We start from the raw sequence: 27,788 nt of genomic DNA on the forward strand, positions 1-27,788 counted from the left end.
TGGCAACGCGAAACTTCCGGCCTGAGCGCCCCAGGACCGGAAACCGCCGCGCGGGGGCGGGGCTTGCCCAGAGCTACTGAGGAGGTTGCGGACCGCCGCGTGGGCAGGGGGCGGTGATGGCCTACTGGCAAAGGGAGGGCCTGCCGGGGCGAGAAGCGCAAGTAGTCACAAGTTTACCAGGAGGGAGGTCGTCTGATTAGGCTGATCTTTTAAGGAAGGGTCCGAGTTCACTCGACAAAGCAGGGGCATTACTGGGGGAGAGCATGCGCCAAGGTGGGAACAGTTGAGGTGGTGGTTTAGGAGGGTGGGGCTCGCTCTGTGGGGTATGTACAGTCACCGATGAGTAGTCAGGACGTGAGGAACCTTGAACGCCAAACCAAGAGCTGGGCTTTATCCTGGAAGCAAGGAAGGGACAGTGGAGGAAAAGCGGTGCCTTAGACCTGTTGGAGAAAAAGACCTCTCAATAACTGACTGGGCTAGGGGACACAAGAACCTCTCAGCTAGCGCCCTGGAAACGAACAGGACTTGAAGAAGTGACATGGGAGTCCAGAGGAAGCCAGATGAAATATGAAGAATCTGATAATGGAGGTAGCAATGTAGCACCCCAACATCATCATCTCAGCCCCAGGCTTCCTCCTCCAGAGCACCCATCACCCATCCCTTCTCTCAGCACCTCAGTGAGAGCCGCACATCCACTGTCTGCTCCAGATTTTCAGCCCTCTAAGGGTATAATTGGGGGCGGACTGGGCAGGGGGAGTGCTGCTGCTGCCCGAGAAAAATCTTGAGTAAAGTGATACAAAGTGTGTCCCTGTGCTTTCATGGCTTCCCTCGGGTCTGGGGGTTCTAATAGCAACACCCCACCACTGCTGGTGTCCTGGGCCTGATAAATCCCTTGTGCAAACTTGCCCAGTCCTCATGGGCGGGGGGGACCAGGCTTTGGGGTAGCATACAGAGCAGGGTACACAGCTACAGAGCACTTGAGAGGCAGAGCCACAGATCGGGCCAGGGAGGAGGTGAGGGGACAGAAGGGTCTGGGACCAGGAGAACCATGTCTCAGGGTTGCTGCCAAACACACTTTTCCAGGGCCACACCTTTGGGCCAGGCCCTGTGTCTGCTAAAGCACTTAGAGGCTCTAGCCAGGCCTGAGCAGGGGGTGCTGGCACCACAGGCTTCATGGGGCTCACCCTCCACTCGTCCCAGAGTGCCCCTTCTCCACTCAGGCCAGACCCCGCCAGCCTGGGGAGCATCTCCCTCCTTCTAGAGTAAGCTACAGGGCACTGGGAAGTCCTGTGTACCCACACATAACACAGCTGTCCTCACTCCTGCCCAGGGTGATGCCAAGTGGTCCTCCCAGGCTCCCCTGGGTAGGGACCATGATCCACAGGGATGTATTCTCAAGGCATGGCCCCAAGATGTAGCCAGTAAACCCATACGGCTAGAAGGCCTGCTTCTCCACGCACACCCACCCAGGGGCACTGCCTGAGTGCCCCAGAGGACCAATTGACCTCCTCCAATGGAAAACTTCCAAAGGGTCTGGACCCACAGGCCCAGAAGAGGGGTAGAAAGACAAACGTGCTTCCAGGAAGTTCTCTCAGGCCATGGAGGTCCAGCTGTCCCAGGGCCACTAAGGTGCAGAGTGAGTGCACAGTGAGGACCTACTGTTGACCAGCACCAAGAAGGGAGGGAAAGTGGCCTCCAGGACCTGGGGAGCCCCCTGGGGCCCTGCAGCAGCCTGTGGGAAAATCCCTTGAGTCAACTGTATCTGTCTCTTATTTATGAGGTTTCCTCCAGGAAGCCCTCCCAGACCACCATCCAAGTCCTGCTAGCTGCTTGGCCTTGAACTCTGGGCAGGACCCACCCCTTCTTGGCAGCTCATCTTGGACCAGTCACTCCTCTGTTAAATGTGAGCCTGAGATCTGGGTGGGATAAAGTGTGTGTCATAAGCCCCTTCCACAGACTTTTCTTTCCAGCTCTAGGGGGGTGCCCAAGGCAGCCCAGGGGTGAGGAATGGGGCCTGGGTGGCCGGCCACAGCCCCCACTGGAATCTTCCCTGCCCTTTCCCTCCCTTCCAGATTAACCGAAACCTGCTAATTGTGGCTGCCCTCAGCACGCTCCCCTCCCCCATCGCGTATTTCTGCCTCCCCTCCCCTCCCCCTTCCATCCGAATGATAAAGGGCTTGGCCCGCCAGCCCCCGCCTGGCCTCAGGTCCCAGCTCTACCTCCCCACACTACCACACTACCCCGTGCCCAGCGCCCACTGCCCGGCTGGGCCCCTGCCCACGTTTCCTGCTTCCCCTGCATGGGGCCCTGCAGCAACCCCGGCCTGGGTCTCCCTGAGGGGGATTCGCCCTCCCAGCCCCCCAAGAGGAGGAAGAAGAGATACCTGCGGCATGACAAGCCCCCCTACACCTACTTGGCCATGATCGCCCTTGTGATCCAGGCTGCACCCTCCCGCAGGCTGAAGCTGGCCCAGGTGAGAGGACCCCCGCCCGCTCTCCCTCGCACTCGGTGATCGGACCTGTGTCCCTACGCGTCCTCCAATGGCCTGAGGCCCAGGCTCCGGCCTCCACCCCGACCTGGCCGTCCCCAGCCATACCAGGGGGGCCAGTCCCGGCCTGGGCACCCAGGGAGAGAGCTAAAGTGCTCGGGTAGACCCCTTCCTGGCGAGGCAGGCCACGCAGTGACGAGGGGAGGGACAGCGTTGCCCCCGCCCGCGCGCCCTGGCTCACGGCGCCCACCGCCCACCCGATGGTTTCAGATCATCCGTCAGGTCCAGGCCGCGTTCCCCTTCTTCAGGGACGATTACGAAGGCTGGAAAGACTCCATCCGCCACAACCTCTCCTCCAACCGGTGCTTCCGCAAGGTAGGGCAGGGCGAGGGTCGGAGCCTGGGAGCCGGACGCCGGCGGAAATCCTGATATCCGGGGTCGTGCGGCCCCACCCAAGCCTGCTCCCCTCCCCCACCAGGTGCCCAAGGATCCCGCGAAGCCCCAGGCCAAGGGCAACTTCTGGGCGGTCGACGTGAGCCTGATCCCGGCCGAAGCGCTGCGGCTGCAGAACACGGCCCTGTGCCGGCGCTGGCAGAGCAGGGGCGCGAGGGGAGCCTTCGCCAAGGATCTCGGCCCCTACGTGCTGCACGGCCGACCCTACCAGCCGCCCAGTCCCCAGTCGCCGCCCTGCGAGGGCTTCAGCATCAAGTCTCTGCTAGGGGACTCCGGGGAGGAGACGCCGCGGAGCAGCCCCAGACGGTCAGGCTCACAGCGCTCAGGGGAGGGAGAGGTGCCTGCTGCACCCCCGCCCTCTGAGAAGCCTTTGTGGCCCGTCTGCCCCCTCCCAAGGCCCATCAGGGCAGAGGGGAAGACTTCCCAGGGGGAAAACAGCAAGCCCTCCGTCCTGTCCCCTGAGCCCAGGGCCTGGCCTCTCCACTTACTGCAGGGCACCCCAGACCCCGGGGTTCTCTCTGGTGGAGGTCACAGGGCCTCGCTGTGGGGGCAGCTGCCCACCTCCTACTTGCCCATTTACACTCCCAATGTGGTGATGCCTTTGGCCCCACTGCCACCCACCTCCTGCCCCCGGTGCCCTCCCTCCACCAGCACAGGCTATTGGGGGGTGGCCCCTGAAACCCATGGCCCCACAAGGCTGCTCTGGGATCTAGATACTCTCTTCCAGGGGGTGCCACCCAACAAAAGCATCTATGACGTGTGGGTTAGCCACCCCCGAGACCTGGCTACCCCCACCCCAGGCTGGCTACTCTCCTGGTATGGCCTGTGATGCTCCCAGGGCAGGGACTGCTTTCCTCTGCCACCCTTAGGCTTGTTGAGGAGAAACCAACGTCTGTGTGACTCTGGCAGCCTGAGACAGAGGCACCAGCCACGTTGAGAGTCCACATGTTTATTGGCTGCCCCAGAAGAGCTATGGCCCAGCAGGGCATCACCCGGCCCGATGGTTAGTTGTACCTCTCCTACCCCTAGAGGCAAGGCTGGATGGAGCAGGGCTCTGCCTGGAGTAGCCCTTCCTTTCCCCTTCCTGGTCCCACCTTCTCCAGCTCTCCGTCCATCTGTCCATCCATCACCAGCTGTCACCTCCCCTCCCTGGCTCCGGCTGGGGGAGGGAAAACCTAATGGGGCTCCAGCCTAAAGCCCTGTCCTCCCTCAGCTGTTGCCTGGGAAAGAGGAAGCACCTTGGGGGGGAAGGGGATTGAGAATGGAGACCCTACTTGGCTTTGGTGATGGAGGTGGGGCGGTAACAGTAAAGGAATAGAAAACATTTCAACGCAAGTCTGATGGGATAGTGACTCTGGTGACCACTTGGCCGCGGTCTGCCTCTGCGGCCCTGGGATCCCCTGCTGTGCGCTACGATAACAGCAGATGGTGATAAGGGGGGCGGGGGGGGGGGTAGTGTGATAATTACCCCAGGCGGAGCACTCCTTCAGGGTGGGAGAGGAGGGTGGGTTCTGGCAGTCTGGGGGGCAGCGGCCCCCAGAGGTCAAGGAAGTCATGAGGGAATAGGGATTTTGCTGCCTCTGCCCGCAGAGATGTGACCCAGGCTCCTTGGGCAGGACTAGGAAGGCAGGTCCTCCGGTGGTGCCAGGGCCGAGCTGGAGCCGCTGTCTAGGCCGGGGCTTGGAGGGCTGCCGGGCGACGGCGTCGGGGTGCAGGGGGTCCCGGAGAGTGGTGTGTCGGTGCTCAGGGAGGAGGGCGTCCCGGAGCGGGGGGCCCTGCGGGGCCTGGCCGGCCCCAGCTCCACTCGGCCCACACGCTCGGCGAACTTGAGCGAGCACACTGTCTCGCCGAGATCCTCGGGCCGCGTGGAGATCTGCGGGTAGCTGCGCTGGTGGGCGTGCCCTGGTGGGCGGTACCTGGCATGCAAATGACCACCCTCCCCGCTGGCCGTCCCGCCTACCTGCAGGAGCAGCACCACCGTGGCGCCTGGACCCAGCGCCGGCTGCAACAGGCGCGTGAGCTGCGAGTCGCGGAAGGGCACGTGGGGCCGGCGGGCCCGCAGCGCGGCCATCACGCCTCCCAGTGCCAGCAGCGAGCGGTTGATGGTCCGAGCCTCCCGTAGACGCTGGGCGCCGTCCCGGTCTTCCTGCGACGTTCCGGCCGTCCCCGCCTTCCAGGCGCGCTCGGACCCCGCCAGGTCGACGAGGTGTAGCGTGCCTGCAGGAGCGAGCGAGCCCGGCGTGGACGGAGGCCCGGCGTGGGTGCAGCGAGGCCCCCGCAGGGCTCAGGCGCCGAGGTACCTGCGGTGCCGGGACCGCGCGATGGGGACGCTGTGCGCAGTGTCAGCGTGACCAGGGCGTGCGAGCGAGAGCTGCGCTGGTTCATGGCGGTGGCAGCGGTGGCCCGGTTGCTCCTCCCCAGGCTCAGCATCTGCAGGACGGGCGGACAAGGGCTGGCCTGTAGCGGGTCCCGCGCCCCCGGTGCGGGTACAGGGCGGGGGCTTGGAGGACTGCAGGGCCCCACTGGGCAGCCTCACCTGGTGCAGAGACTCCAGGTTGGGCACGTCCCAGTGGGTGAGGCCAGCCACCTGGATTCCCCCCTGGCCTGCTGGGCCCTGCCTCACTGCCAGGCGCTGGGGAGGCCCTGGGGCAAGGAGGTCCCTGGTGAAAAAGGGCAGGGCTCCGTTGGGGGTTCTGGGGGGTGGAGACAGAAGAGGTTGGGGCTGGGGGCAAGGCAGGAGGCACCAGGTGCCCCTGACCTGACAGCCTCGTTGTAGATCTCCACCATGCTGAGGGTTACACGGTGCTGCCCGCCTGTGCCCATCTCCTGGAACAGTGACTGCAGTGCCCTAGGAGCGATGCCGGGGTCCTCAGGCGGCCCCTGGGGATGGCATGGGGTGCCTCAGCAAGCTCACATCCCAGCCCCTGGCTCCGGAGCTCCCCAACTGCATCCTTTCCCACCTCCATGCTGTAGGTCTTCCCCGTCCCTGTCTGACCGTAGGTGAAAATGCAGACACTGTAGCCCCCGAGGCAGGACAGCACAGCAGACTCCAGCTCCCTGAAGACCTAGGGGTGCAAGGGGTTTGGAAGGGCCCTAAGCCTGAGGTAAGAGAACTTGACCATAACTTGATTCCCCTGGGAGGAGACTGGCTTTAGGGGAACGTAGGGGAAGCGAGGATCTCCCAACAGACAGAGGAGGCTCCCTGGACAAGGTGGCATTTGCAAGAATTTGCCAGCCAAAGAGGGAAGGAACATGACAAATAGCGGGAACAGAGTAATAGAGTCCTGATGACTGACTGCTTGGGAGACTTGGGGGTGTAGCAGTCAAGGGTCCAGACCCTGGGCTCGATGGCCAGGTTCAAACCCCAGGTGGGATTGGAGGCAAATCACTCATCTTTTCCTCTGCAAGGTGGGGACTGTAGTGGCACCTGTTGTGAGGATTAAGTGATAACGAGGAAAGAGGGCTAGTGCAGCACGTGCCACATGAAGGATGAACCCAGAGGGCCCATGGCTGGGGGGTGGCAGCAGCCAGGATCCTGAAGCCGTCCCTGGGCAGGTGCACAGAAGCAGGTGAAGGGGACATGGAGCTGGGACTTGGCATCCTGCTCACAGCTGGACACCAGCAGCAGCCTCCTGAGCAATGACAAGGTCAGCTTCCATGCCCAGAGGCATGAAAGCCTAACTGAGTAGGGAGCCGGTGCTGTCTGAAATGTTGATTGCCAGACACTAAAGCAGAACCCAGAATAGCCAGTGAGGTGGCTCAGACTCCGTGGCTAGAAAGGAGCACTGGAGGTGCTCCTGCAGAGATGGGGGCTCAGTGCCAGATGCCTTTAACTCTTTCCTCTAGAACCGGAGGGCCCTGTCCACCTGGAAGACAATGCACAAAGGGGCCCCTATCCAGGGCTGCAGCGGGCATGGAGGCTGAAGACAGGGTAGGGGTGGTGTGGGGGTAAATGGAGGTAGGTGGCAAACAGCTGTGGGGACCCCGAAAGTGAAAGAGGGAGCCCTGGCCACCTGCCAGGCACTCTCACCAGTCTGTCCCTGTGAGGCCACCACAGTCTGATCTCTGACAGCTCTGCCTCTCACCTCACCCTCCCAGCTCTCAGCCTTGTTCCTGAGCTAGGGAAGCTCCAGCTGCACAGTGTGTGCACACTGGAGAGGGTGTGTGGGAAGCAAGGTGGCGGGCGCTGGGACTTAAGCCTCTGCTTTCCAGCTCCCTGGGTCCGGCAGCAAAGGGGAGGAGGGCAGCATCTGAGCAGGGCATTGGGAGAGCTCAGGTGCTGGAAGCTCACCTGTGCTCCCCACTCCCCCAACCACAAAGCAAGGAGGGGTACCCCTCTCAGAGCGGGTCAGTCTGAACGCTGGGCCAGGGGAGTGGACAGCCAGAGAAGCCTGGGGGACAGAGGTCCCCGGGCACAGCAGGGCCCCAGCCGGGCCTGCAGCCCTGCGGGACTGTCACCTCAAGCATGCTCTCCTGGCACAAAGTTACTTTTGAAAATGTTAATCTTCCTTTAAGCCATAATTTGTCTTCCCCGGCCTGCAAGAGCTTGGTGAAAGTGAAGTCACTCAGTCGTGTCCAACTCTTTGTGACCCCGTGGACTGTAGCCTATCAGGCTCCCCTGTCCGTGGGATTTTCCAGGCAAAAGTGCTAAAGTGAATTGCCATTTCTTTCTCTAGGGGATCTTCCCAACCCAGGAATCGAACCCGGGTCTCCCTCATTGCAGGCAGACTCTTTACCGTCTGAGCCACCAGGGAGGCCCCAAGAGCTTGGTGGCCAGATGCAAAGGAAAAACCCTGGGAGGAAAGCAAGTGCCCAGCTAGGATGCCAGCCCTGCTCCTAGGCCCCCCGGCTCCCTCCCTTCCTTGCTGGAGTCCAGCCACCCTCTCTCCTAGGAGGGCGGACAGACAGGCGCCTCCTCAGGACTCCAGGGGATCTGAGAGACAGTCAACACAGATCCAAGGGTGGAGCATCACCTCCTCTTGGCTGGCGTGCGGAGGGAAGACCCAGTCTAGGCGGAAGCGACGCTGGTGCCCTCGATAGCAGGTGGTAACAGTGCCACCCGGGCCGGGCTCTAAGCTCACCAGGCTGGAGGGTGTCCCTGGCCTCAGCCGACACAGCACACGGATGTTTCCTGGGGTGGAGATCAGGTCCAGAGCTGCCTCCTAGGTCCTGAAGTGTGAAGAGCCTCCACGTCCCCAACCTCTGCCACTCCAGCCCTTTGCTCCCCAAACCTGCTGTACCCTTGAGCTCCAGCAGCCGCCCTGAGCATCCAGGCAGAGGCCCCTGCCGCGCCTCTGCGAGTTGACTCCCAGCCCCATCAGCTGACAGTGCCCCTAGAGCCCAGGAAACCTGGGGGGACAGAGACGTGAGGGAGGGGCCGGCACAGGGAGGGGAGGCAGTGGAAACAGCTGGGGGATGCTGTGCTGAGGGCAGGATCTACTACGCAGCCCAGCTGCAGTGATCTACCGCTTTCTGTGGCTTCAGGCCCCAGAGGGCGGGAGTGATCTCTCAGTGACCTGGGATGGAGCTCAGGGACCTGAGGAGAATGGTGGCTCCTGGCAACCATGTGAGACATCCACTGTCACCCCAGTCTGCACAGGACACAGTCACTCTGGCTCCAGAGCCCCTGGTCTCCATCAGAGCAGACAACACCCTGGGAGTGGAAAGGAGGCGGGGACAGGGGCTCCCCAAGGGAAGGCCAGTGAAAAGGCTGCCAGAGAGCAAGTGCGAGGGAGGGAGCAAGCGGTCCTGACCTGTCCCTGGGCTTCACTCAGAGAACCCTGGCAGCTCTGGGTAAAGGTGCTGACGAGTCCCCGGAGGTCCCCACAGCCCTGACGCAAGCTGGCCATGCGAGCATGAAGTCCTGCGGGGGAGGCTATGGTGAGGGGAGGCCAGACGCCACACCTCGCCATGAGCTCCACAGCCCCGGAGCTTACCTGCCAGCTGCCCTCGCATCTGCTGCAGCTCCCTCCTGCAGTTCTGCTCAGTCTCCTGCTGGAGCTGCCGGAGGGCCCCCTGAAGGCCCTGCAGCTGCACCTCCTGCACCCCTAGCTGCCCCCACCCAACCCCACCCCTGTCACTGAGGAAACAGGCACTTACCAGGCTCTGCCTCAGACACCCCCTTCCCAGAGCCCCAGACTTCCCAGCCCCTGGGCCCAGTGCCCACCTGGACTCGGAGGGCTTCTGTGGTGTCTTGGGCTTCTTGAAGCCGCCTCCGGAGCTCCAGCAGGGCTTCTGCCTCCTCCTGCAAGGGGAGTGGGAGGTGCAAGGGGGTGCATTCCAGCTGCCCCATTTTACAGATGAGAAAGTTGAGAGGGTTGTAAAATTGGTCACACATCCGTGCCTCCCAATTCCATGCATGGGTCCTTTCCCCAAGTCCTTCTGCTCCCCTGGGGTCAGCCACTGGGAGGAGCCTTGGAGTGAACTGAGGGGATTCTCAAGTCCCACCACCCCACCCCCCACCCCTTTTTAAAAAGCATTTATTAGGCTGTGTGGGATCTTCAGTTGCAGCATTCAAACTCTTAGTTGAGGCACGTGGGATCTAATTCCCTGCCCAGGGATGGAACCGGGCCTCCTGCATGAGGAGTGCAGAGGCTCAGCCCCAGGAGCACCAGGAAGGTCCCAGCGTCCTATTCCTGAACAGGGCTGCCGTGCACTTGCTGCCCACAGTCTGGGCCCAGGTCTGAAGGGTCAGAGCGTGAGTCCTGAGAAATCACGGGCAGTGCTGCTGGAGACAAGTTGTGTGGGAGCCCCAGGCTACAGGGATGGTCGCAGCTGAGAAGCAGGATACCTGGGGGGCCCTGGTGTGGGGGGCAGGGCCCCAGTGCAGCAGGAGGTCCCGAGTAAGGCTCAAGCTCTGTTTCAGCGCTTTGTTCTCCAGAGTCAGATGCTGAACCCTTTTCTCTGAGTCTGTTGCTCCCTGGGAGAGAAGGAAGCCCTCAGGACTCACCTGGAGGCTGGTACCCTCTTGGGTCCTTCGTCCAGCCCCCATCCAGCAGCCTCACCACTCCCAGGCGCAGCTGACCCAGCTCCTCCTCCTGATGTTCCAGCTGCTGCTTCAGCTCTTCCAGCTGGAAAGGAGGGAGGGACACAGGGTGGAACACCACCTTCCAGTCCCCTCCCAGACTCCCAGCCCTTCCCAGATGCCCAGGTCCCAGCTGCTCTGGACTCCTCACCTGTCCAAGGATGAGCTGTTCCAGCCGCTGCCAAGCCCTCTGGTCCTCCTCCAGCTGAGGAGGCTGCTGTCCCTGGGCCTCGCCCCTTGGTGAAAGGGAAGGGCTTTCTTCTTGCAATGGGGATCCTGGGGTGGGGTGGATCCAATTAGAACAGAAGAGCTCTGTGGCCTGAAAGAGGGCACCTCACATCTGGCCGCTCGGGTTCTGGGGGGCGTCAACCCCTGGACAGACTCCCTCTTCAGCTCACTACTCCTTACGCACCAGCAGGAGGAGGGTGCTGCACCCCTGAGACAGGCTGCGTCCCCTGGGACAGGGCCTGCCTGCCCCTGGGACTTCGAATCCATGCCAGGAGAGCCAAGAGTTGACCAGTCACTGTCAACAGTGGGGGAACATCACCGGGCTGGGAAAGAAACAGGTATCAAAGTGGAGAAGAATGGGGGCCGGGTGTAGGAAAAACAGGGATGGATGGTGATCAGAGGACCTGGGGAAGCAGAACAAGTAGCTGGAAGAGTTTCAACTGCTCACCTTGCTCAGGTCTGAAGGAGTCCCAAAGCTCTCTTCCGCCCCCAGCTGGACTGAGAGGAACTCGGCAAGACGCACGAGAGCCTCTTCCAGAGAGACCTCTGCCGGACAGCGCTCGGCTCCCCCTCCCGACCCATCCTCGGCCTCCGAAGAGCCTGCGAGGCCAGGAAGCAGGATGGGGAGGCGCGCTGGGTCTTGTGTCGGACGCCAGGCCACCAGCCGGCGCCTGCCAGGTCCCTCCCTGTATCTCTCAGCAGCGTTCCCGATGCACCAACAGTACGTACCGACCAGGCCGGTCAGCTCGGTCCACAGCTCAGCGGATGGCTGGTAGGCGCGGCGGCGACTCCCGGGCTTACAGCGGGCGCTCTAGGGAGGCAGCGGGGGAGAGGCCCTGAGGAGAGGCCAGGCAGCCCGTGGGGTCCCTGCCTCCGGGGACTTAGCCCGGTGGCTGGCTCCAGTCTCTCAGCCTCCAACACCAGAGACGGGGTCTTCGGTACGGGCCCTCCCCCGCGTCAACGCCCTGGGACCTGCGAACCGTTCTCGGGAAGAAGGTAGCCGGCCGAGCTGAGCGCTCCCCCGCTCACCTGGGCGGGGTTTTCAGCGTCGGCGGCCGCCGCGGCCCCGCCATCCCTGCGGAAGAGACTGTAGAAGATGTAGATGAGCAGCGAGTAGAAGGCGTACATGGGAGCGCGGGGCGGCAGAGGGCCCGGCTTCACGCCGCCCCGCGTCCCCGCGCCGACACCGCGCCCGCCCGCGGCAGAGCCCGCGCGCATGCTCCGGCGGCCGCCCCCTCGGCGCAGCCCCGCACCCTCTTCCAGCATCCCTACCAGTCCTCGGCGGAGGACCGCGCGCGGCGCCAACCCTCAGAGGCTGCTACCCGCAAGCATCCAACCTCCCTATCCGCGAACCTCCTGCTCGGCCCCTCCCCTCAAGGCCTGTCCTCGGCCCTTTCCAGGCCCCGCCCCCCGCCCCTCAGCCCCGCCCCCGCCCCTCCTCAGCCCCGCCCCCGCCCCTCCTCAGCCCCGCCCATAAAGCCCCTCCCCTCACCGCCCCTTCCTCAGCCCCCTCCCCTCACCGCCCCTTCCTTCAACCCCACCTCACCGGCCCTCCCTTCACCGCTCCTTCCTCGAGCCCCTTCCCTCCTCGCAAACCATGGACTTGCGCGTCCCATCCCAAGCTGAGACCCACCTCCTCCCAGCCCCGCCCATCTCTCACGTCCATCTGGCCCCATCTCTCCCCGGGGCCAGGCTCCCTGGCCCCGCCCCCCCCCAGCCGCTCTAGCCGCCGCTCTTCTCGTTGGTCGGCGCTCGGAAGCCGCAGGCCGGGTGCGAGAGGCGGAGCAGCAGCCCGAGGGCGGTACGGTGGGCTGGTTTGGGCCTCCAGCTCGCCGCTGCGTCGTGGTCAGCGGCCTGAGTGCTGGGCTGTCGCTCTTTCCCGACCGGGTTCCGAGGACGGTGCCTCCCCGAGCGCAGGGCCCTGCACCCTGACTTGGGTTCCAGGACGCCAGAAATAACGCCCACCCAGCCCCGGCTCCTCACCGCATTTTCCCTTCCCGGCCTATTTAGGCCATTCTTCCCCAAGGTTGTGGCGTCAGGGCTCCCGCGAGTTTCGGATGAGCCTATAACAATATTTAGAAATGGGACTCTGGAACCTGGGACTCCTGAAGAAACACCCTTAGGGCTCCCCGTCGCCGGCTTCTACATTCTTCTCAAGTTGAGGATCCCTTTCCTGTCCCCTTAAACTCACTACCGCCTGAGGTGTCATGACCCCCAGGCCAGGGGGCGAGTGGAGTTCCGCCCTGTCCCACCTGGCGCTGGGAGCAGTGTCTCTACACGCAGCCCTGAGCACTGCCCAGGTGAGTACATTGGGGCGGGGCAGGGGCGTAGCCTACTCCCAAATTCCTAGAGGGTGGTGGGAGGTTAGTGTGTGGGCCAGGCTTCCCTGAGACTCCCAGACCCTCCCCTGCTTAAAGGGAGGTCCTGACCCCTTTTCCCCACATTTCCTTTCCTGTGTTGACAGGCAAATCGAGGGGCCGCTGCTGGTTTCTTGCTCCAGGCCCTGGCCACCGCCACCATGCTGGCTTCAGGGCTGGGCACAGATGAAGACTGTCTTGCTGGAGCCTGGGTGGCCACTGTCATTGGCCTGCCCCTTTTGGCATTCGATTTCCACTGGGTGAATGGGGACTGCTCCTCTGCCAACCTGCTTCTGGGAGGAGGCATGGTGCTGGCAGTGGCTGGTGACCACCTTGGTGCTGAGGGCCGCTCTGTGGCTGGTCAGGCAGTGGTGCTGGTGGTCGCAGTGACCATCCTCATTGTGGCCGTTTTCACAACCAACTCTTATGGAATGTGGGGGGGTGTGATGCTGGGTGCTGCAGGTCTTCTGAGCCGGCTGGAGGAGGACAGACTCATGCTGCTGCTGCCGAAGGAGGACATCTGTCGCTGGGCCCTGGCAGGGGGCAGCTGGGCCTACCACCGGGCCCTGCACACACAGCGCCTACAGTGGGAGTGATGGCTGGAGACCACAAGGCGAAGCTTCTGCCCAGCTACCACCTTCCCGCTAGTGATAGACTCTCCTTCCCAAAGCCAGCTTTCTGCAGATTGACTATCTCCCTCTCTGGCTCAGTGTGAGGACTTGCCCAAAACCAAAATGAGGGGGACCGGGTCCCAGGCACGTTCTCAGACTTGATTTTGGGCAGGCCATGGTTGTGGATCCAGAGAGAGGCTTGGTCTCCAATAAACCTGAGGGATTTAGCAGGAATATGGACTCTGCCTCTTCTTTAGCCAGATTGAGGAGTCCTGCAGTGAACTTCCTAAGGCTCCCAGGGCAGCAACTGGTTTTCCTGAGCAAAAAAGGCAATGTGCAGGACCAACTCTGGGGGTCTCTCTCAACTTGGCCTGACGGCCCTGTTGTCAGGAGGGCCCCTGGACTGAGAAGATACAGGAGCCCTTGCTCTCCTGGGACACGATGGAGTTATGAATATCTTTGCAAGGTCTGGCTGGTGGTCCTCTGAGGCAGTGACCTTCACTGGCCGCCGGCTGGGATGAAGGCAAACGAAGCCCACAGCTGTTCACAGAAATGTACATCCCCTCCCAGGGCTGACTCAACCTCTACCCGTTTGCCCTTCGGCCTGTGCAGGGCAAGTCCTGATTTCCTAAGACCCTCGCTTTCCTTATTAGACCGCTCTGCAGCTCCGAACGCCCGGGTTAGGAGACGGGATTGGGCGGAGAGGGAGAAGTAGCCGGCAGTTTCTCGCTCCGGTGAGCTAGGTTAGAGCCCCGCGCACTCAAGCCTGGGTGTCTGGGGACAAAGGCGCAGACATGTAGACTTGGGAGTCCAAGGTTGCCCTCCTTGCCTGGGCACCCAAGGCGTGTGGTCCGGACCTGGAGTGGCAGGAAGTACCTTGCTCACCAGGTATTGTACGCCAGGACTTCCCCGCCGGGGTGAGCACCCTTCAGCTGGTCGCCCGGGACCCCGCCCACCTTCTGCAGGGGCGGGTCCTCGCGCGCCTATTGGCTCTGGACGACTCGCAGTCTCGCCCGAGAGGCCCTCCCATTGGCCTCACGCAGCTCACGTGACTGGGAGAACGAGGGGGCGTAGGCGGCGGTGGAAGGTGGGGGAGAGCGCAGCAAAAACAAAGATGGCGACCGCGCCGGGGTCGGTGGCCGCGGCGGCTGCGGGGCTACGCGCGGGCCAGACCCACTGAGGCGGCGGCATAGGGAGCGGGGCTGCGGGGTCTCGGCGGCGGCTAGAGGGCAGAGGGAGCGCGCGGCGCCCCTAACCTCCAGCCGCGGGAGCGCGCCGGCACCCGCCCGCCGGGCCGGCCGGCCGCGATGTCCGGCGCCGAGGAGGCTGGCGGAGGCGGCCCGGCCGCTGGGCCAGCCGGCTCCGTGCCGGCCGGGGTCGGGGTCGGGGCCGGGGCCGGGGCCGGAGTCGGGGTCGGGGCCGGGCCCGGGGCGGCCGCGGGGCCGGCGGCGGCGGCGGCGCTGGGTGAGGCGGCGGGGCCCGGGCTCCCAGACGAGGCGGGCCTGGCCGGCGCCCGGCAGCTGCAGGAGGCGGCGGGCGACCCCGACGCGCCGCCCAAGAAGCGGCTACGGGCGGCCGAGGCAGCCGAGGCGGCAGCAGCGGCGGCGGCGGCGGGCAGCGGGAAGCTGGAGGAGCGGCTCTACTCGGTTCTGTGCTGCACGGTCTGCCTGGACCTGCCCAAGGCCTCCGTGTACCAGGTAGGGCCGCCGGCCCGACCCCGACCCGGCTCGGCTCCAGCCCCGCCGCGGCCGGCCCCCCCGGCACCGCGTCTCCTCGGAGGCCAGGCCGGAGCCCTGGGGCCCAGAAGTGGGACTCTGGCGCCTGTTCGGAAGCTCCTTTCTCGTTCTCTGGCAACTTTTTTGTTTCCTGTTCGGAACCCCTTTTTTTCTCCTGCTCTTATACCCTGATGGGAACCTCTTGTGTCCCACTTAGACGCCCCTTCTCTTTCCCGCTTCCCCTGTTCTCTTCTCTTCAGCACTCCCCAGCCCACCTTCAAACTGACCCCAGAGAAAGCTGGTGACAGATGTGGGCTCCTCTCCACTTCCCGGCCTGCTCCCCGAAGCCCTGAGCTCCCTGGGCTCTAGGAGCCCCTGGTCTTGGCTCTTCCTCAAGAGTTCTTGTCACTTTCTTTGCAGACACCCCCCGCCCCCCGCCGCCGCCGCCCAAACTTGTCCTCATGCTCGTCCTGTATCCCTTTACCCTTTGCAGTGGAAAAATCCCCTTCCCCTTGTTATTTATTTCTGGAAAAACTTTGAGAAGGGAAGGGCTCACGTCTTGCCTTCCCCCACCCGTACCCTCACTCCTGGTATGGATGAACTGCCTACCTCAAGCCTCACAGTCTGGGCCCCTTCCCCAGCCCAGCCCAGCACCTTCTGGGCTTGCTTTGCCTCAGACTGGGCTCCTGCCCCGTCCCTCGTCACCCACACCAGGCCTGGCTTCCTAGGCTACTGGCGCTCCAGGAGGTCTGTTGGCTTTCTTTATACATGAAGAGGCAGCCTAGTGGCTGGACTCCGAATCCTTAACCAGCTCAGGCCTACCAGAGAGGGTACTGGACCCTGGGGGATCATATTCATGCACCACCCAGCGACAGGGTCACACTCTGGTCCCAGGGTCACTGTGCAGTGTTCTGCTCTCTCTGCTGTCTGTCTGTCCACGCCAACCCCCATCTTTGATTTCCCTCCCCCAACTGCTTTGAGGAGCTCTTGTCACCTTTGTTTGCATTTACAGGAGCTGGACATGACTGATGAGGCCTTGTCCCCCTGCTTGTGCTCAACCTGGGGGCTGTGGTGAGAAGGTCATTTTTGTGCTAGACAGTGCAGGGCTAGTGTGGATTTCCCAGCCTCTGGATCTCCGGCTCCTTCCTGCTCTGGCAGGAGGCTGCTGGGGACGACCCCAGTGTGCCTGGATGATGGAGAGACGAAAGAGGAGGCATTGGTGGGGGAGAGGACACTGGTTTTCGACTCACTTTCCTGGGTTTTGGGAAGCTCCTGGCCAGAGGTCCTAGCTCACGGGTATCACAGGCCTCCTGGCTCAGTACAAATGGCGGTAGTGCGTCTCATAACTCCCTCAGGCTTCGGGGTGCGCCTGAGGACCTGTCCTTCCTCTTACCCCTTTTGGTTGCCCATGACCTTTTGATTCTTCCAGAAGGACTTTTCCCTGGGCCTTAATTGAGACAGTGGGAGACCAAGTCAGTGGTGCAAAGTCCCAGGGGAATTTGGGGGTGCCTCGTCTTCCCTCATGTGAGTGGGCTGGAGCTGGACCTGGCATCAGAACAGACCATGCAGTGCCGGCTCTTGGTCCACTCAGCAGAGACAGCTGCATTTCTGCCTCTGGCCAGAGCTTCTGGTGACCGGGCCTCTGAGCCTGGCTGGTTCAAACCGGCCCACACTGTGCTGGGAGCTGAGGTCTGTCCTGGCCCGGCTGGAGGCAGGCGGCTGAGCAGCTCTGATGAAGGGTGAAGGCACTGTGGCCACGTGGGCTGTGGCCTTGCCCATGACCTCGTGGGCTCTGCTCAGTGCTTCCCCAGGAATGGGCCTACTGAGCAAGGAGAGCCACGGATGGTGCTGGCGCTGGCCGTCTGCCCCACCTCCATCCTTCCCCAGTGACACCGGGCGTTGGCAGGGAGTGAATTTCCTCTCATCTCTAGAGGCTTGAGAAAGCTTTAGAGCATGTGGTCAGTGGGAGAGCCATTGGCTCTGGAAGAGTTGGTCAGAGCCCCGCAACAGGTCAGAACTCACTTTGGCTCCCTGAAGTCTTGCTGTGGGATGGGGGCCCCTGATGTGGATGCCCAGCCGTTCCCACACTGGAGCCTGGGGTGAGTGGGGCCCCGAGGGAAGGCTTCTTGGTCGCTCCTTGCTGCAAGTAGTATTCCAGGTCACCTTCACAGCCACCCTGGATGGGGTCATTGATGGGGGAGAGGTTGAAATGGACCTGGAGCCCTGCGCCATTTTCTCCTGGGAGGATCTGGGCAAGGATGGCATGGGTCCTGCATGTACTACCTTGAAATGAGTGGACGCAGAGCTCTCTGCGTGTCCCTGGTTGGGGCCCACTGCTTGCTGTGTCTTCCTGGCCTGGGTTCAGCCTCTCCACTTCTGCTGGCCGTCTTGGTGAGTTACACTGATGGGCTGTCTGGTGCACTTGCCTCTGGTGTTGTGGTATATTTTGCTCTCTGTTGCTACAGGCAACATTTAGCCTGACCCCACCAGGATACATGGCTTGGGGCCGGCACCAGCCGTGCCATGCATCTGAGGGCTGTTGCAGTTGGTGCCCAGTTCTGGGGGTGAGGAGAAGAGCCAGTGACCATGCTGAGCCCTCGTGCAGTGCCTGGTGCTGGGGTGTCTGCATAGGCCTCTGGATGTGGCTGGGCACACAACTCGAGAGCTTGCTCTCTGGCTGCCAGCTCCTACCTCCGTGCCTCTGGGGAAGCCTGGGTAGTGCCGAGAGCAGACACGGTGGCATGCCTGGGCTTGGTCACCTGTCCCTGATTGGAAACCCTTGCCCACATCCAGTCTGCCACACCACCTGGGTTGGGACTCTTGCTGTGGAGTCAGACCAGGGCGCTCATGCAACTGGTTCTCACCATGGCCTTTGTTAGGTTGGGTCAGGTCAGGATTGCAGCTGGTACGGCAGGTGCTGGTTTTGCTGTTCTTATGTGGGTGTTAGATGCATCCCTGGTGCCTGGCCTGACAAGGTGTGCAGCTGCTTTCCAGGCTCTCGGATAGGCACAGCAGCGGGCAGCCAGGTAGGGGTAGGCGGTCAGGGGTGCAGCCGGGACAGAGGATAGGAGCTCTGCGCTGGGCGCGGCGGGCAGTGGTGCTGCACCTGTTCTGCATGCAGTTCTGGGGCCCCAGGGCACTGTGACCCGGCTCCTCTGCCATCTTCGGGGGAAACACAGCTTCAGCATGTGGGCCTGGGGTGCTGCCCCCTCATCTGATTCTTGACCCCCGTCCGGGCTCGCCCGCAGCCCTTCACGCAAGGCAGACTTGTCCCTGACCCCGCTGATGTCAGCGAAGGCTCTGAGCCGCAGACCAGCCTCTGAAGTACAGGCCCAAGAGGCTCTGCCACCCCGACTCGGTTCTCAGCCAGGAGAGCGCCTGTGCCCCCGTGAGGGTGGAGGAGCTGGGGCCTCTGTCACAGGCTGTGGCGCCAGCTGGCCTGGTGCCTGGTCCACTGCCTCAGGCCTGAGCCCCCTCCAGCCCTTTCCTCTGGTGCCCCTTCTGCCTGGGGGCCCTCTTCAGTCCTTTCCCCTCCCACTCCCGCGGGCCCTGCTGAGGCAGCACCCCGGGCCAAGGCCGTCCTCTCCCTGCTGCGGGATGCCTTTCCCGCCCCACCTGCCCGGCCAGTGGCACCATCTGCCCCGGGGGAGGGTTGAGGCCGTGCTGCTGTGCCTTCTGTCCCCAGCAGGCCTCAGGTCAGCCCAGGGCCTTGGCCACCTGGTGGGCGGTCGTGTGGGTGAGAGGCCTGAGGCAGGGGTGGCTCCATCTCTGCCCAGGTCCTGGCCAGCGTGGGCACCTGCCTTGGGGATCCTGTGAGTGCCCCGCCTCAGCACCTGTCCACCTGCCTGGTGCCACAGACTCTGTTCGTGGTGATGTTCAGGGGTCTCCCACGGGGCTGCCCACCCGCGTGGCTGGGGGTCCTCTTCCCTAATGCCGAAACTGCCGGCTCCCGCTTTGAGAACCTGTCTGCTTAGCCATCCACACCAGGGGAAGAGCCAGTCTGTGGCCACGAGAAGTTGTGCTTGCTTGAGCTGGCTGTCACTTTAGTTAACGTTTGGTCCAGGCAGGACTCTTGGTCCCCGCCCAGGTCCCCGAGCCTTGGGGTGGGGAGTCGGGCTGCTGGCCCAGAGCTTCAGCCCCGAAACCTGGGGGAAGGTTGGAGTCCTGGCTTGCCCTGAGAAGGGGCCTTCTGCGTCTCTTGACGAAAGAAGTCAAGGAGACGTTGGACAGAGGGTGCAAGGGTGTGGGGTGCCGTGAGGCCCTACTGGGCCAGGTGACAGGGTGGGGGTTCGGCTCCAGCTGGGCTGAGGGGCACGTAGATGGTTAGTGCCTCCACTGTGCTTGGAGGGCGGGCTGGTCCCGTGAGTCTGGGTTCTGAGCCTGCCTTTACTGGTAAGCAGTGGCGTTTAGGGGGCACCCCAGGGTTTGAGGGGACCATGCACTCCGGGCTGTAAGACCTACTGATCAAGGACTTGATCAAGTACTGAGGGCACTTTGTAAGATCTGTGTTTGTCCCAAGGCCCAGAGCCCAGGGCTTTTCCTCAGGAGTGCAGACACAGCTTCCAGCTGCCCCAGGGAAAAGTGGTTCAAGCAGAGGCCTGACCTGCACGGCCTAGGTGCACTGGCCAGGTGATGACCTCGGGGGCAGGTGCAAATGCCCCCTTCAGGGCTGTTGCAGAGGGACTTGACTGAAGAACCCAGTGGGAGGGAGGGCCTTTGTTGAGGCAGGCTTGTGCCTGGAGCCCTTCCTGAGGCTCCTGGGCAGGGGTGTGCAGAGGCCCGCTGGCGGTGGCAGTTAGTTCTGTGCCCTCGTGTGGTGCTGCCGTACCTCTGCTGCACATGGTAAGACCCGCGTGTTCTCATTGCAGGTTTTTTTTGGGGGGGGGGTGGGTGGAGCAAACTTGTGGGATCTAGTTCCCTGACCAGGGATCACACCTGTGCCCCCTGCAGTGGAAGCACAGAGTCTTAACCACTGGGTCTCCAGGGAAGTCCCTTTGCCTTATGTGCTTGAGAAAATGAGGCCCAGAAAGGGAGGTGGCCAGTCTGTGGTCGTCCTGCCGGTGGCCTGTGGGGTCTGGCCAGCCTGGAGCCCCCTGCCCAATCCTTCCTGTCTCTCAGGTCTTCCTGGCAGGTGGTGGGCAAGCAGCCCAGGCTGGGTGCGGCAGGAGCTGCTCCGTGGCGGGCCCATGCTCTCAGGGGCTTGGCCCTGGCAGTTGTGTGGGGCACTCTGGCCTGCCCTGGCTGGTGCTGTCCATCAGAGGCTTGGCGCACAGCCAGTACTGGGCTGAGCCCTCTGAAGCCCAACTTCTGGCTGGGCAAGAGGCCCGCTGCCTCGGCCAGGCCTGTGTGCAGAGTTGGGTCTTGGTCGGGGGTCCAGGGGGTCCTGGATGTGGGGAGGGCTCGAGTGTGGTGATTGCAGACAGACCCGCAGGCAGGTCACCTGTTGCCCCCCCAGAGAGTGTCCCTTGGGTGGCCGATAAGGGACTAGCTGTGGATATTTGCTTGCCCCTCAGCCCTTCGCTGTGTTCGATCCGAGAACTGAGCTCTTAGGGCTGGAGGGGCCGTCACCGTGTCTCCCCAGAGGCCAGGAGACGGCTGGTGCCTGTGTTAGGTCTGGAGGCTCCGGGAGGCCGGACAGAAGCTGGCCTGGAACAGGGTTGCTCCTGCAACCCCCAGGTTCTGAGGGGAGGCCTGCAGGTCACCCCATTTGCTCCCAAGCAGTGGACTTTCAGGTCAGGGCCAGGAGTGAGCAGTCACACACTGGGCAGCCTCGCATCCCTCACGGGGTCCCTGGACCCCATCCCGAGTCTCTTGCCCTCAGGCCCACATCCTGGCTGGACCACCAGAGACCAGAAAAGCCAGCTGGGCCGGGCCCAGCAGCAGCTGTTGCTCTCCACCCAGACCCTCGGGCCCTGCCTGAGGGCATCTAGAACTAACGTTGGCCGCACAAAGTAGTGTGGGGTCCCAGGCCCTGGGGTCCCAGCGTCCGGCCGGCTCCCTCCCTGGGGTGCTGGGCAGGTGTGGTGCTGCCTTGCCTGGCACTTCCTCCCGTGAGTCAGCGGTCAGGTTAGCAGGTCCTGCTCGCCTTTCTGCCTCTGGAGGTCACAGCGACTCTCTCTGTGGATGTGGCTTGGTGCAGCCAGGCCCTCGGGCCCACCTGCGCGGGGGCTTGGAGAACACACCCGACCTGGGCGGGCGGCAGCAGCCTGTGGTGCCTGCTCCTCCACTGTCCTCTGCACTCAGACCTCTCTGGCTTCTCCACGACTCGGGGGGTGGACAGAACAGATTCCTTTTCTGCCCTGACTGTTCTTGGCACCAGCCTCACCTCCACCCTCAGCTAGCCCGCATGTCCAGAGCAGACCCTGCCAGGCTCCCCCCTCATCTCACACACTTTAATCTTTCACCTGACTTAGAAATTGAGATTTGAGTGCAGCTGATCTAGGGCACTTGTGTGGACCTGAGTTCTGTGTCTGAGGCCTTTGTCTCTGGCCCCCAGTCAGCCTTCAGCACGTAGTCCCCTCACCCACTAGACCCCAAGCGTGGCCTGTCGGTGCTGAGAGCCCACTCGGCCTCCTGCAGCCCTCAGCTCCGTGCCCGGACCCTGGAGCGGTGGGGTGGAGGCTGGTATTCACTGAGGACCCACCTTTTGCGGGCCTGGCCTGGCAGTAGCCCCGATCGTCTCAATTGCATTGCATCCCACTTGCAGAAGGGTCCTGGGCCCCAGGGGAGCTGGTGGGCGCACTGTCCGCCTGCTCATCCTCTGCCCTGGGCGTCTTGCGGGGGAGGTGGGTGCCCAGAGCGGGGGCACCACACTCCCTCCCAGGCTCAGCGACCACCCAGTGTGCCCCAGAGGACATGGCTCGTCTGCTCCTGCACCACTGGTTCCCTTGTGGGCCTCTTCTAACCCAACCCCGTGAGTCCCTGCAGACCCGAGCCCATAGCCCAAGTGTGTCAGTGGCATCAAGTGGGTGCTCTGGGGATGTGTGGAGCACCCTCCCTCAATGAGGGAGCTGAGCCGGCAGCCTGCTGTCCACACACCAGGCCCCCAGGCTGGAGGGGAGGTGGACAACCGCAGTGTTTGGGCCTTGGATCCACAGGCTCAGAAAGGGAGGGGCCGGCTCCAAGGCTGAAAGCCAGCAACCCCCTGCAGACACGCGCTGCCCCTGTGCCCAGCCCGTGCCAAGGGTCTCCCCATCTGCCCGGGCTGTGCTGCCAGCCATTAAGAAAGCCACTGGTGGGATCCAGCCCCTTGGGGGGGTGGCAACTGCCTTGCCACCTGTGCCGGCCCAGGAGGCCAGTGTGGCGGGGCCTGGGTGAGGGCACACCTGCCAAGGGTGGGAAGCTCGCCGAGAGCACGTGTGCTCCAGGCGTCCCCGAGTCAGGCTCTGCTGGCGGCGAGGGCCACCTCGAGACCCGCCCTCCCCACGGGGCCGTGCGGGCTCCGGAGGCCAGACCTGTGCTTCTCAGACCGCTGCCTGCCTGTGGCCCCTGCAGCTGCAGCCCTGGGAGGGGCCGGCCATGGGGCGGGTGCGCCTCTGCCTGGTCCCGCAGGTCCGTGAGCTTCATCTCCCTTTCCTTCTCCGCAGTGTACTAACGGTCACTTGATGTGCGCTGGCTGTTTTATCCACCTACTAGCAGATGCCCGGCTGAAGGAGGAGCAGGCCACGTGCCCCAACTGTCGTTGTGAGATCAGTAAGAGCCTCTGCTGCCGCAACCTGGCCGTGGAGAAGGCCGTGAGCGAGCTGCCCTCTGAGTGTGGCTTCTGCCTGTGCCAGTTCCCCCGCTCCATCCTGGAGAGGCACCAGAAAGAGGAGTGCCAGGACAGGTGAGCGTCTGGACCAGCTGGCCCGCCTGCCTCCAGGCCCTGGCAGGGCGGGGTCAGCGGGAAGCTGCTGGGGCAGGCAGGCCCCACAGACAGGGCTTAGATCCTCACCTGGCAGCCTCTGGAGTCACCCTGGCCCTCCAGAGTTCTTGTGGCCGTGTGGTGACTTCTTCCTTGAAGCCTGTCCTTGGTGGTCCTGGGCCAGTAGAGTGTGGCCAGCCCAAGGGCTCTGGGATCGTGGTGTAAGGGGGCACTGGCTCCACAATCCCCTAGGGAGCCAGGCCACTGAGCCTCCCTGGAGCGGAGCCATGCAGGGCTTAGGACTTTCGTGGAGGGCCCACCCCGGTGGGTGTAGGTGGTGTGCACACCCACAATTCACACATGCCCTGCTCCTTCCTAGGCCCTCCCGAGCTCTGACCCCTTCTCGGGGCCAACACATAGGGTATTTGTCCTTCAGGGAGCAGTTCAAATGAGAAGGGCTGGGTGGACGCACCCCTTGGGAGGACCCCTGGCACGGCCGCCTTGCATAGGCAGGGTGTGACCGCAGTGCTCACCGCCTCCCCAGGGTGACGCAGTGCAAGTACAAGCGCATCGGCTGCCCGTGGCACGGCCCTTTCCACGAGCTGACGGTGCACGAAGCCGCGTGTGCCCACCCAACCAAGACAGGGAACGAGCTGATGGAGATCCTGGATGAGATGGACCAAAGCCACCGCAAGGAGATGCAGCTCTACAACAGCATCTTCAGCCTGCTCAGCTTTGAAAAGATCGGCTACACAGGTGAGGCGCCCTGCCGCCTGCTGCACCCCACACAGGCTGGGGCGGGGCCGGCAGCCAGGAGCCAGGGCAGATGCACCCGGTGGCTAGGCTCTGGATGAGCTCCTGGTGCATGGGAGGATGCCTCGGGGAAGAGGGCTGGAGGCTGAGCAGGGGGGCCAGATAGGACCCTGGGGGCCCTTGCATGGCTCTGCAGAGGCCCCTCTCCCTGGCGTCCCCACCCTGGTCCTGTGACCCCGGCAAAGTGGTGTCCTCACTGCAGGGGGCTGCACGGCCTTAGGACTGGTGGATTCTCACTGGAAGGTGGGTGTGTCTGGGGGGCTCTGGGAGCTGAGGGCCTGCCCTGCGGAGCCAGGGGCAAGAAGAGCAGTCATCACATCGGGTCCTGCCAAAAGGCAGTTACTGCAGTGGCCACAGGCTTCCTGAGGCCAGTGAGAAGATGGGCAGGGCTGGGGCTCCAGAGCGAGCTGAGGGGGCCCGACTCAAACCGCAGAGCCGGGAGTGGATGCCCAGGGATGGGCAGGCTGGACTGCGCCCAGGCCCGCTGGATCTCCTGGGCTCTCCTGGTCACCACCACTGCATTTGGACACTCTGGGGAGCAGGAGTCAGGCCAGAGCTCGCTCTAGACAGAGGATGGCAGGAAGCCTGTGCTCGCTGGAGCTCACGCCCGGCGGCCAGCTCCACGTCAAGGGCAGTCAGGCAGCAGTCAGACTGTGCTGCCTGGGCCGGGCCTGGCTTCGTGCGGGCCCGCGGAGGCCCAGGGAGCCGAGGGCTTGGCCTCAGCAGCAGAAGGCCATGGCTCTGGTTAGTCGTAGCCTCGGCTGCCGTGGTGGGCACCGTGTCCCAGACCACCCAGCCTGGAGAGTCCCTGTGGACCGAGGCGTCGTGACTGCGGCAGTGGCCGGGAAGGGAGGATTGGCCACCTCTGCAGAGGGACTTGCCGGCCAGGGGCCACGGGCTCTACTGTGAGGACTGTGTGGCGGCAGTCACCGCTGACTGAGGGGCCCTTCGGCCAGCTGGCAGAGCCAGGACTGGGCCCTCAATGGGGCTGCGCCTTGAGGCCCAGTGTGGGCTCGGGGGCCACGTGCCAGCCCAGCTACCGGCTTTTCTGGCAGCTCTGTATCAGAACCAATAAAGTGCACTTTTTCACAGAACTGCATCCTGTCTGTGTGTCTGCTTACCCCGGCTCCCCTGGGTGGGGCCGCTCGCCCTGCGGGGCCCCGGGGGGAAGAGGAGGGGCCAGTGGGGGTCCGGCCACACCGGCCACTCTCCCCTCAAAGCCTCTGGGTTCCCTGCCGCTAACGAGTGTCACTTCTGTTTGTAGTTGTTCCCCCAAAGCTTGCGTGCGCCTTCGTTTGCCCTAATGGGTTTGATTTGCCTTGTGACAAGTAGAGCTGCTGCGTCCGGGTAAGTTGCCTTCCTCCCTGGCCGAGCCCTTCTCCTCGGCCGGCCGGGAAGGCGCCACCCTGGCCCTGCCCCCTCTGACCGCCGGCCCCGGCCTGTCTGTCTCCACAGAGGTCCAGTTCCGGCCGTACCGCACAGACGACTTCATCACACGTCTGTACTATGAGACGCCTCGGTTCACGGTGCTGAACCAGACGTGGGTCCTGAAGGCACGCGTGAACGACTCGGAGCGCAACCCCAACCTTTCGTGCAAGCGCACCCTCTCCTTCCAGCTCCTGCTCAAGAGCAAGGTCACTGCGCCCCTGGAGTGCTCCTTCCTGCTGCTCAAGGGCCCGTACGACGACGTGAAGATCAGCCCCGTCATCTACCACTTTGTGTTCACCAACGAGAGCAACGAGACGGACTACGTGCCGCTGCCCATCGTCGACTCCGTGGAGTGCAACAAGCTGCTGGCTGCCAAGAACATCAACCTGCGGCTCTTCCTGTTCCAGATTCAAAAGTAGGCGGCCCCGCCCACGCCCACGGCCGCGGCTGCACCGCGCCCTTGCCCATCTCAGCGGAGAAGGGACGGAAGCGAACCCTGGGATGTCTGCATGTGTGTGCGAAGGTGGGAGCCCCCTCGCCCTCTGCCCCACCTCCCCTGTCCTGGGCGCCGGAGGCTGGGCCCCGAAGAGGAGACACTGCTTGGGGACCCAAGGGGTGTGGCGTGGCTCAGCTGCCTGGCCCCAGCCCCAGCGTGCAGTGGGCCACATGCCTGCTCTGGGCTGCACACCGAGCCACCCACAGCTTCTGGGCCGGGCTCGGGGGCACTGACCACAGACAGCATATTTGATTGCAATTAAAAAGGCACCCTTGTTTCCTACTTTCTGTTTTGTTCAAGAGGAAGGCGTGGCTATAGTTGAACAGAATGGGGTCTTCAGTTTGGCCAAGGTCAGAGCCCATCCCTCAGGAGAGACTTGGAGTTGCTGCCCCCTCTGTTGTAGGCCTCGGGGAGCGAGCAGTCAGTTTCCCCAGCACACCCACCCCCAGCTGCTCCAGGGAGGCAAGGCTTAGCTACAGGGCTCAGCAGGCTCTTCGGAATGCAGGGTGATTTTCTGTCTCTTCCCAGGAAAATAAACCCTTTATGGGCTCTTGTCTAAGTTACACAAATTTAGCAAAAGAGACTCTATCTTCTCTATTCAGTCTCAAGGACTCAGTGTCTTCAGGTCATGAGGAGAGTTTTGGGGTGCGCTGGCAGTGAGCAGGCCTGGCTGGCTGAGGGTCTGAGTGGTCCAGCTGCCCCCAGACTGCTCTCAGGGACCATCCGCTGGTCCTGCATCCAGTGGAAGTCAGCGCTGGGCAGGGTGGTTCCTCCCCAAGGAAGGTGGTTCCTCCCCAGGGAGGTGGTTCCTCCCCTAGGGAGGTGGCCCCCCGAGGTGCAGGCCTGTGGGCCTCACGGGGGAAGGAGCCCTGCCTGGGACCCCGAGGCCTGCTCTTGAAGCGGGTGCGGGCCCTGCTGAGACCAGGCTCCCCGCACTCACAGCTTCAGTACCAAAGAGCTGGTTCCCTCCCCGCAGGCCAGCCCACCTGGGCCTGGAGCAGCGCCTGGTGGCCTGGCCCCCACTTCAGGCTTGGTGGGCAGGGCCACCCTGGCCTGTCTCTGGGGGCTGCTTTCTCCTGGCCCTCTGGTGGGAGCTGAGCAGAGGGGTGAAGGAGCTGTGGGGTACAGCTTGAGCCCAGTTCCTAGTGGCCAAGGCAGCTCTCCCAGGCCCAGGGCTCCCCTGTTCCACACCCAGGGCATGGTGCTGGCGGGAGACGACTCCTGCAAGGCCGACTCAGTGTTGCCTCCCCTCCACAAAGAAAGACTCCCAGCCACACCCTGCTGTGGTCCCACTGCCCTCCAGGGCTGCCTGCACCTGCCGGTGGGCACAGGTGAAGACATTCAGGTCCACGCAGGCTGCATCTCCTGTGTGTGGAATGGTGCCGTGACACCATCTCAGGTCTTTTGGGGCCAAACACCCTTTCTGTGGGTTCCGAAGTGACCATGTTGGGGGGGGGAGGCAGGACAGGGCAGGCTCACCTGGTCTGTGTGTGTGTGGGTGCCTGTGTGAAGCTGAGGTAGCAGAGGGCCAGGCCGCCTGGGTGGGCAGGTGAAGGTGTGTGACGGGGGCGAAACCAAGGCCGGGAGAGCCATGCTGCGTGTGTGGGGAGGGCCAGGAGGAGCGGCACTTTGCCACCCCAGGTCAGCTGTGCACGGAGGGGCACAGCCCAGGAGCTCCAGCGGCCTGCGAGCCAGCACTGGGCGGGGGAGGCTGGTGCCCAGGCAAGGCTCCCCGCGTAGGGGTGCCCGAGACTACTAATCTATCCCACAGCCACACCCTGTGACAGTCACCTCAGCAGCTGAGCCTTACAGCCTGTGGAGATGGGCACCCTGGGACACTGTAGTGTTCTTGGCCACCGATGGAGGCTGGTGCCATGAACCTGCTTGTGGCATCTCACCAGGAGTCACTGGTTTACTGGAGGGTGTCCGAGTCATGTTGTTAGAAAGGAGGAGGCCCCAGTGGTCTGTCTCCAGGATCCCAGTCCATCTTAGCATCCTGAGCTGGTGAAGGTGGGGGTGCAAACTCAGCAGATGTGGGGGCGCAACCTCAGCAGATGCGGGGGCAGGCCTGGGGGCACAGGTCGAGCCCCACTTCCCCCTCTCACCCACTTCCTTTTAAACACTACATTTCTCAGCCCAAAGTGAGACATTTACAAAAATAATAAAAAATAATTTTTTAAAAAGAGGAGTCAAGAGGTATTTTTACAACATACTATGTTGCTTTTGTGGTCTATAATCTCTTTGGATGTTTTCTGTCTCTATAGTTTTTAAAAAGTTCCAAGCCAAGTTTTGTTTGTATTTCCTTACAAGACAGCCTCACGGATGGGTCTCT

General features: G+C 63.1%; 5 protein-coding genes across 26 annotated transcripts; 4 read left to right on the forward strand and 1 right to left on the reverse strand.

Annotated features, from left to right (window-relative positions):
• Positions 1 to 55: 55 nt before the first annotated feature.
• Positions 56 to 3,770, forward strand: FOXH1 (forkhead box H1). Of its 3 annotated transcripts, XM_059893144.1 has the most exons (5): positions 56 to 588; positions 1,781 to 1,903; positions 2,314 to 2,473; positions 2,759 to 2,863; positions 2,967 to 3,770. In XM_059893144.1, exons 3-5 carry the CDS (start codon positions 2,420 to 2,422, stop codon positions 3,768 to 3,770), a joined length of 963 nt encoding a protein of 320 aa, XP_059749127.1. In that variant the 5' UTR covers positions 56 to 588; positions 1,781 to 1,903; positions 2,314 to 2,419. The 3 variants fall into 3 exon arrangements, with proteins under 3 accessions (XP_059749127.1, XP_059749126.1, NP_001008414.2); XM_059893143.1 differs by having other exon boundaries at positions 1,781 to 2,473; NM_001008414.2 differs by lacking the exons at positions 56 to 588; positions 1,781 to 1,903 and having other exon boundaries at positions 2,215 to 2,473.
• A 104-nt stretch (positions 3,771 to 3,874) lies between these two features.
• On the reverse strand, positions 3,875 to 11,411 carry KIFC2 (kinesin family member C2). Of its 14 annotated transcripts, NM_001206788.1 has the most exon segments (18): positions 3,875 to 4,814; positions 4,902 to 5,158; positions 5,242 to 5,371; positions 5,478 to 5,601; positions 5,700 to 5,821; positions 5,902 to 6,006; positions 7,915 to 8,072; positions 8,182 to 8,290; positions 8,695 to 8,804; positions 8,878 to 8,992; positions 9,108 to 9,185; positions 9,732 to 9,860; positions 9,946 to 10,011; positions 10,117 to 10,241; positions 10,378 to 10,516; positions 10,642 to 10,793; positions 10,923 to 11,004; positions 11,223 to 11,321. In NM_001206788.1, coding segments are annotated over 18 exon segments (2,355 nt in total). In that variant the 3' UTR covers positions 3,875 to 4,559.
• Positions 11,412 to 11,782: 371 nt separating this feature from the next.
• On the forward strand, positions 11,783 to 13,395 carry TMEM276 (transmembrane protein 276). Its single transcript, NM_001322824.1, has 2 exons — positions 11,783 to 12,493; positions 12,658 to 13,395. The coding sequence occupies exons 1-2, from the start codon at positions 12,401 to 12,403 to the stop codon at positions 13,144 to 13,146; spliced, it is 582 nt and encodes a 193-aa protein (NP_001309753.1). The 5' UTR covers positions 11,783 to 12,400; the 3' UTR covers positions 13,147 to 13,395.
• Positions 11,787 to 27,639, forward strand: TMEM276-ZFTRAF1 (TMEM276-ZFTRAF1 readthrough). Its single transcript, NM_001322822.2, has 5 exons — positions 11,787 to 12,493; positions 12,658 to 12,810; positions 22,463 to 22,701; positions 23,264 to 23,475; positions 24,988 to 27,639. Exons 1-5 carry the CDS (start codon positions 12,401 to 12,403, stop codon positions 25,377 to 25,379), a joined length of 1,089 nt encoding a protein of 362 aa, NP_001309751.1. The 5' UTR covers positions 11,787 to 12,400; the 3' UTR covers positions 25,380 to 27,639.
• On the forward strand, positions 14,244 to 27,639 carry CYHR1 (cysteine and histidine rich 1). Of its 7 annotated transcripts, NM_001408218.1 has the most exons (5): positions 14,244 to 14,858; positions 22,463 to 22,701; positions 23,264 to 23,475; positions 24,797 to 24,879; positions 24,988 to 27,639. In NM_001408218.1, exons 1-4 carry the CDS (start codon positions 14,469 to 14,471, stop codon positions 24,862 to 24,864), a joined length of 909 nt encoding a protein of 302 aa, NP_001395147.1. In that variant the 5' UTR covers positions 14,244 to 14,468; the 3' UTR covers positions 24,865 to 24,879; positions 24,988 to 27,639. The 7 variants fall into 7 exon arrangements, with proteins under 7 accessions (NP_001395147.1, NP_001395149.1, NP_001395145.1 ...); NM_001408220.1 differs by lacking the exon at positions 24,797 to 24,879 and having other exon boundaries at positions 14,244 to 21,789; NM_001408216.1 differs by lacking the exon at positions 24,797 to 24,879.
• Positions 27,640 to 27,788: the final 149 nt, after the last annotated feature.

This window comes from Bos taurus, chromosome 14 (genome assembly GCF_002263795.3).
Source record: "Bos taurus isolate L1 Dominette 01449 registration number 42190680 breed Hereford chromosome 14, ARS-UCD2.0, whole genome shotgun sequence".
NCBI classification, from domain to species: Eukaryota; Metazoa; Chordata; class Mammalia; order Artiodactyla; family Bovidae; genus Bos; species Bos taurus.

Excerpts from the sequence above, each read along its gene's own strand:
- FOXH1 (XM_059893143.1), top strand. The coding sequence starts at position 2,300 with ATGGGGCCCTGCAGCAACCCCGGCCTGGGTCTCCCTGAGGGGGATTCG. Across the intron at positions 2,474-2,758 it reads GCAGGCTGAAGCTGGCCCAG|ATCATCCGTCAGGTCCAGGC; the intron begins GTGAGAGGACCC and ends CGATGGTTTCAG. Across the intron at positions 2,864-2,966 it reads CCAACCGGTGCTTCCGCAAG|GTGCCCAAGGATCCCGCGAA; the intron begins GTAGGGCAGGGC and ends CTCCCCCACCAG.
- KIFC2 (XM_059874307.1), bottom strand. The coding sequence starts at position 11,321 with ATGTACGCCTTCTACTCGCTGCTCATCTACATCTTCTACAGTCTCTTC. Across the intron at positions 9,861-9,945 it reads GTCAGCTGCGCCTGGGAGTG|GGAGCAACAGACTCAGAGAA; the intron begins GTGAGGCTGCTG and ends CTTCTCTCCCAG. Across the intron at positions 8,805-8,877 it reads GATGCGAGGGCAGCTGGCAG|GACTTCATGCTCGCATGGCC; the intron begins GTAAGCTCCGGG and ends CCTCCCCCGCAG.
- TMEM276 (NM_001322824.1), top strand. The coding sequence starts at position 12,401 with ATGACCCCCAGGCCAGGGGGCGAGTGGAGTTCCGCCCTGTCCCACCTG. Across the intron at positions 12,494-12,657 it reads CAGCCCTGAGCACTGCCCAG|GCAAATCGAGGGGCCGCTGC; the intron begins GTGAGTACATTG and ends CTGTGTTGACAG.
- TMEM276-ZFTRAF1 (NM_001322822.2), top strand. The coding sequence starts at position 12,401 with ATGACCCCCAGGCCAGGGGGCGAGTGGAGTTCCGCCCTGTCCCACCTG. Across the intron at positions 12,494-12,657 it reads CAGCCCTGAGCACTGCCCAG|GCAAATCGAGGGGCCGCTGC; the intron begins GTGAGTACATTG and ends CTGTGTTGACAG. Across the intron at positions 23,476-24,987 it reads TGAAAAGATCGGCTACACAG|AGGTCCAGTTCCGGCCGTAC; the intron begins GTGAGGCGCCCT and ends CTGTCTCCACAG.
- CYHR1 (NM_001408216.1), top strand. The coding sequence starts at position 14,469 with ATGTCCGGCGCCGAGGAGGCTGGCGGAGGCGGCCCGGCCGCTGGGCCA. Across the intron at positions 14,859-22,462 it reads CCAAGGCCTCCGTGTACCAG|TGTACTAACGGTCACTTGAT; the intron begins GTAGGGCCGCCG and ends CCTTCTCCGCAG. Across the intron at positions 22,702-23,263 it reads AAAGAGGAGTGCCAGGACAG|GGTGACGCAGTGCAAGTACA; the intron begins GTGAGCGTCTGG and ends CCGCCTCCCCAG.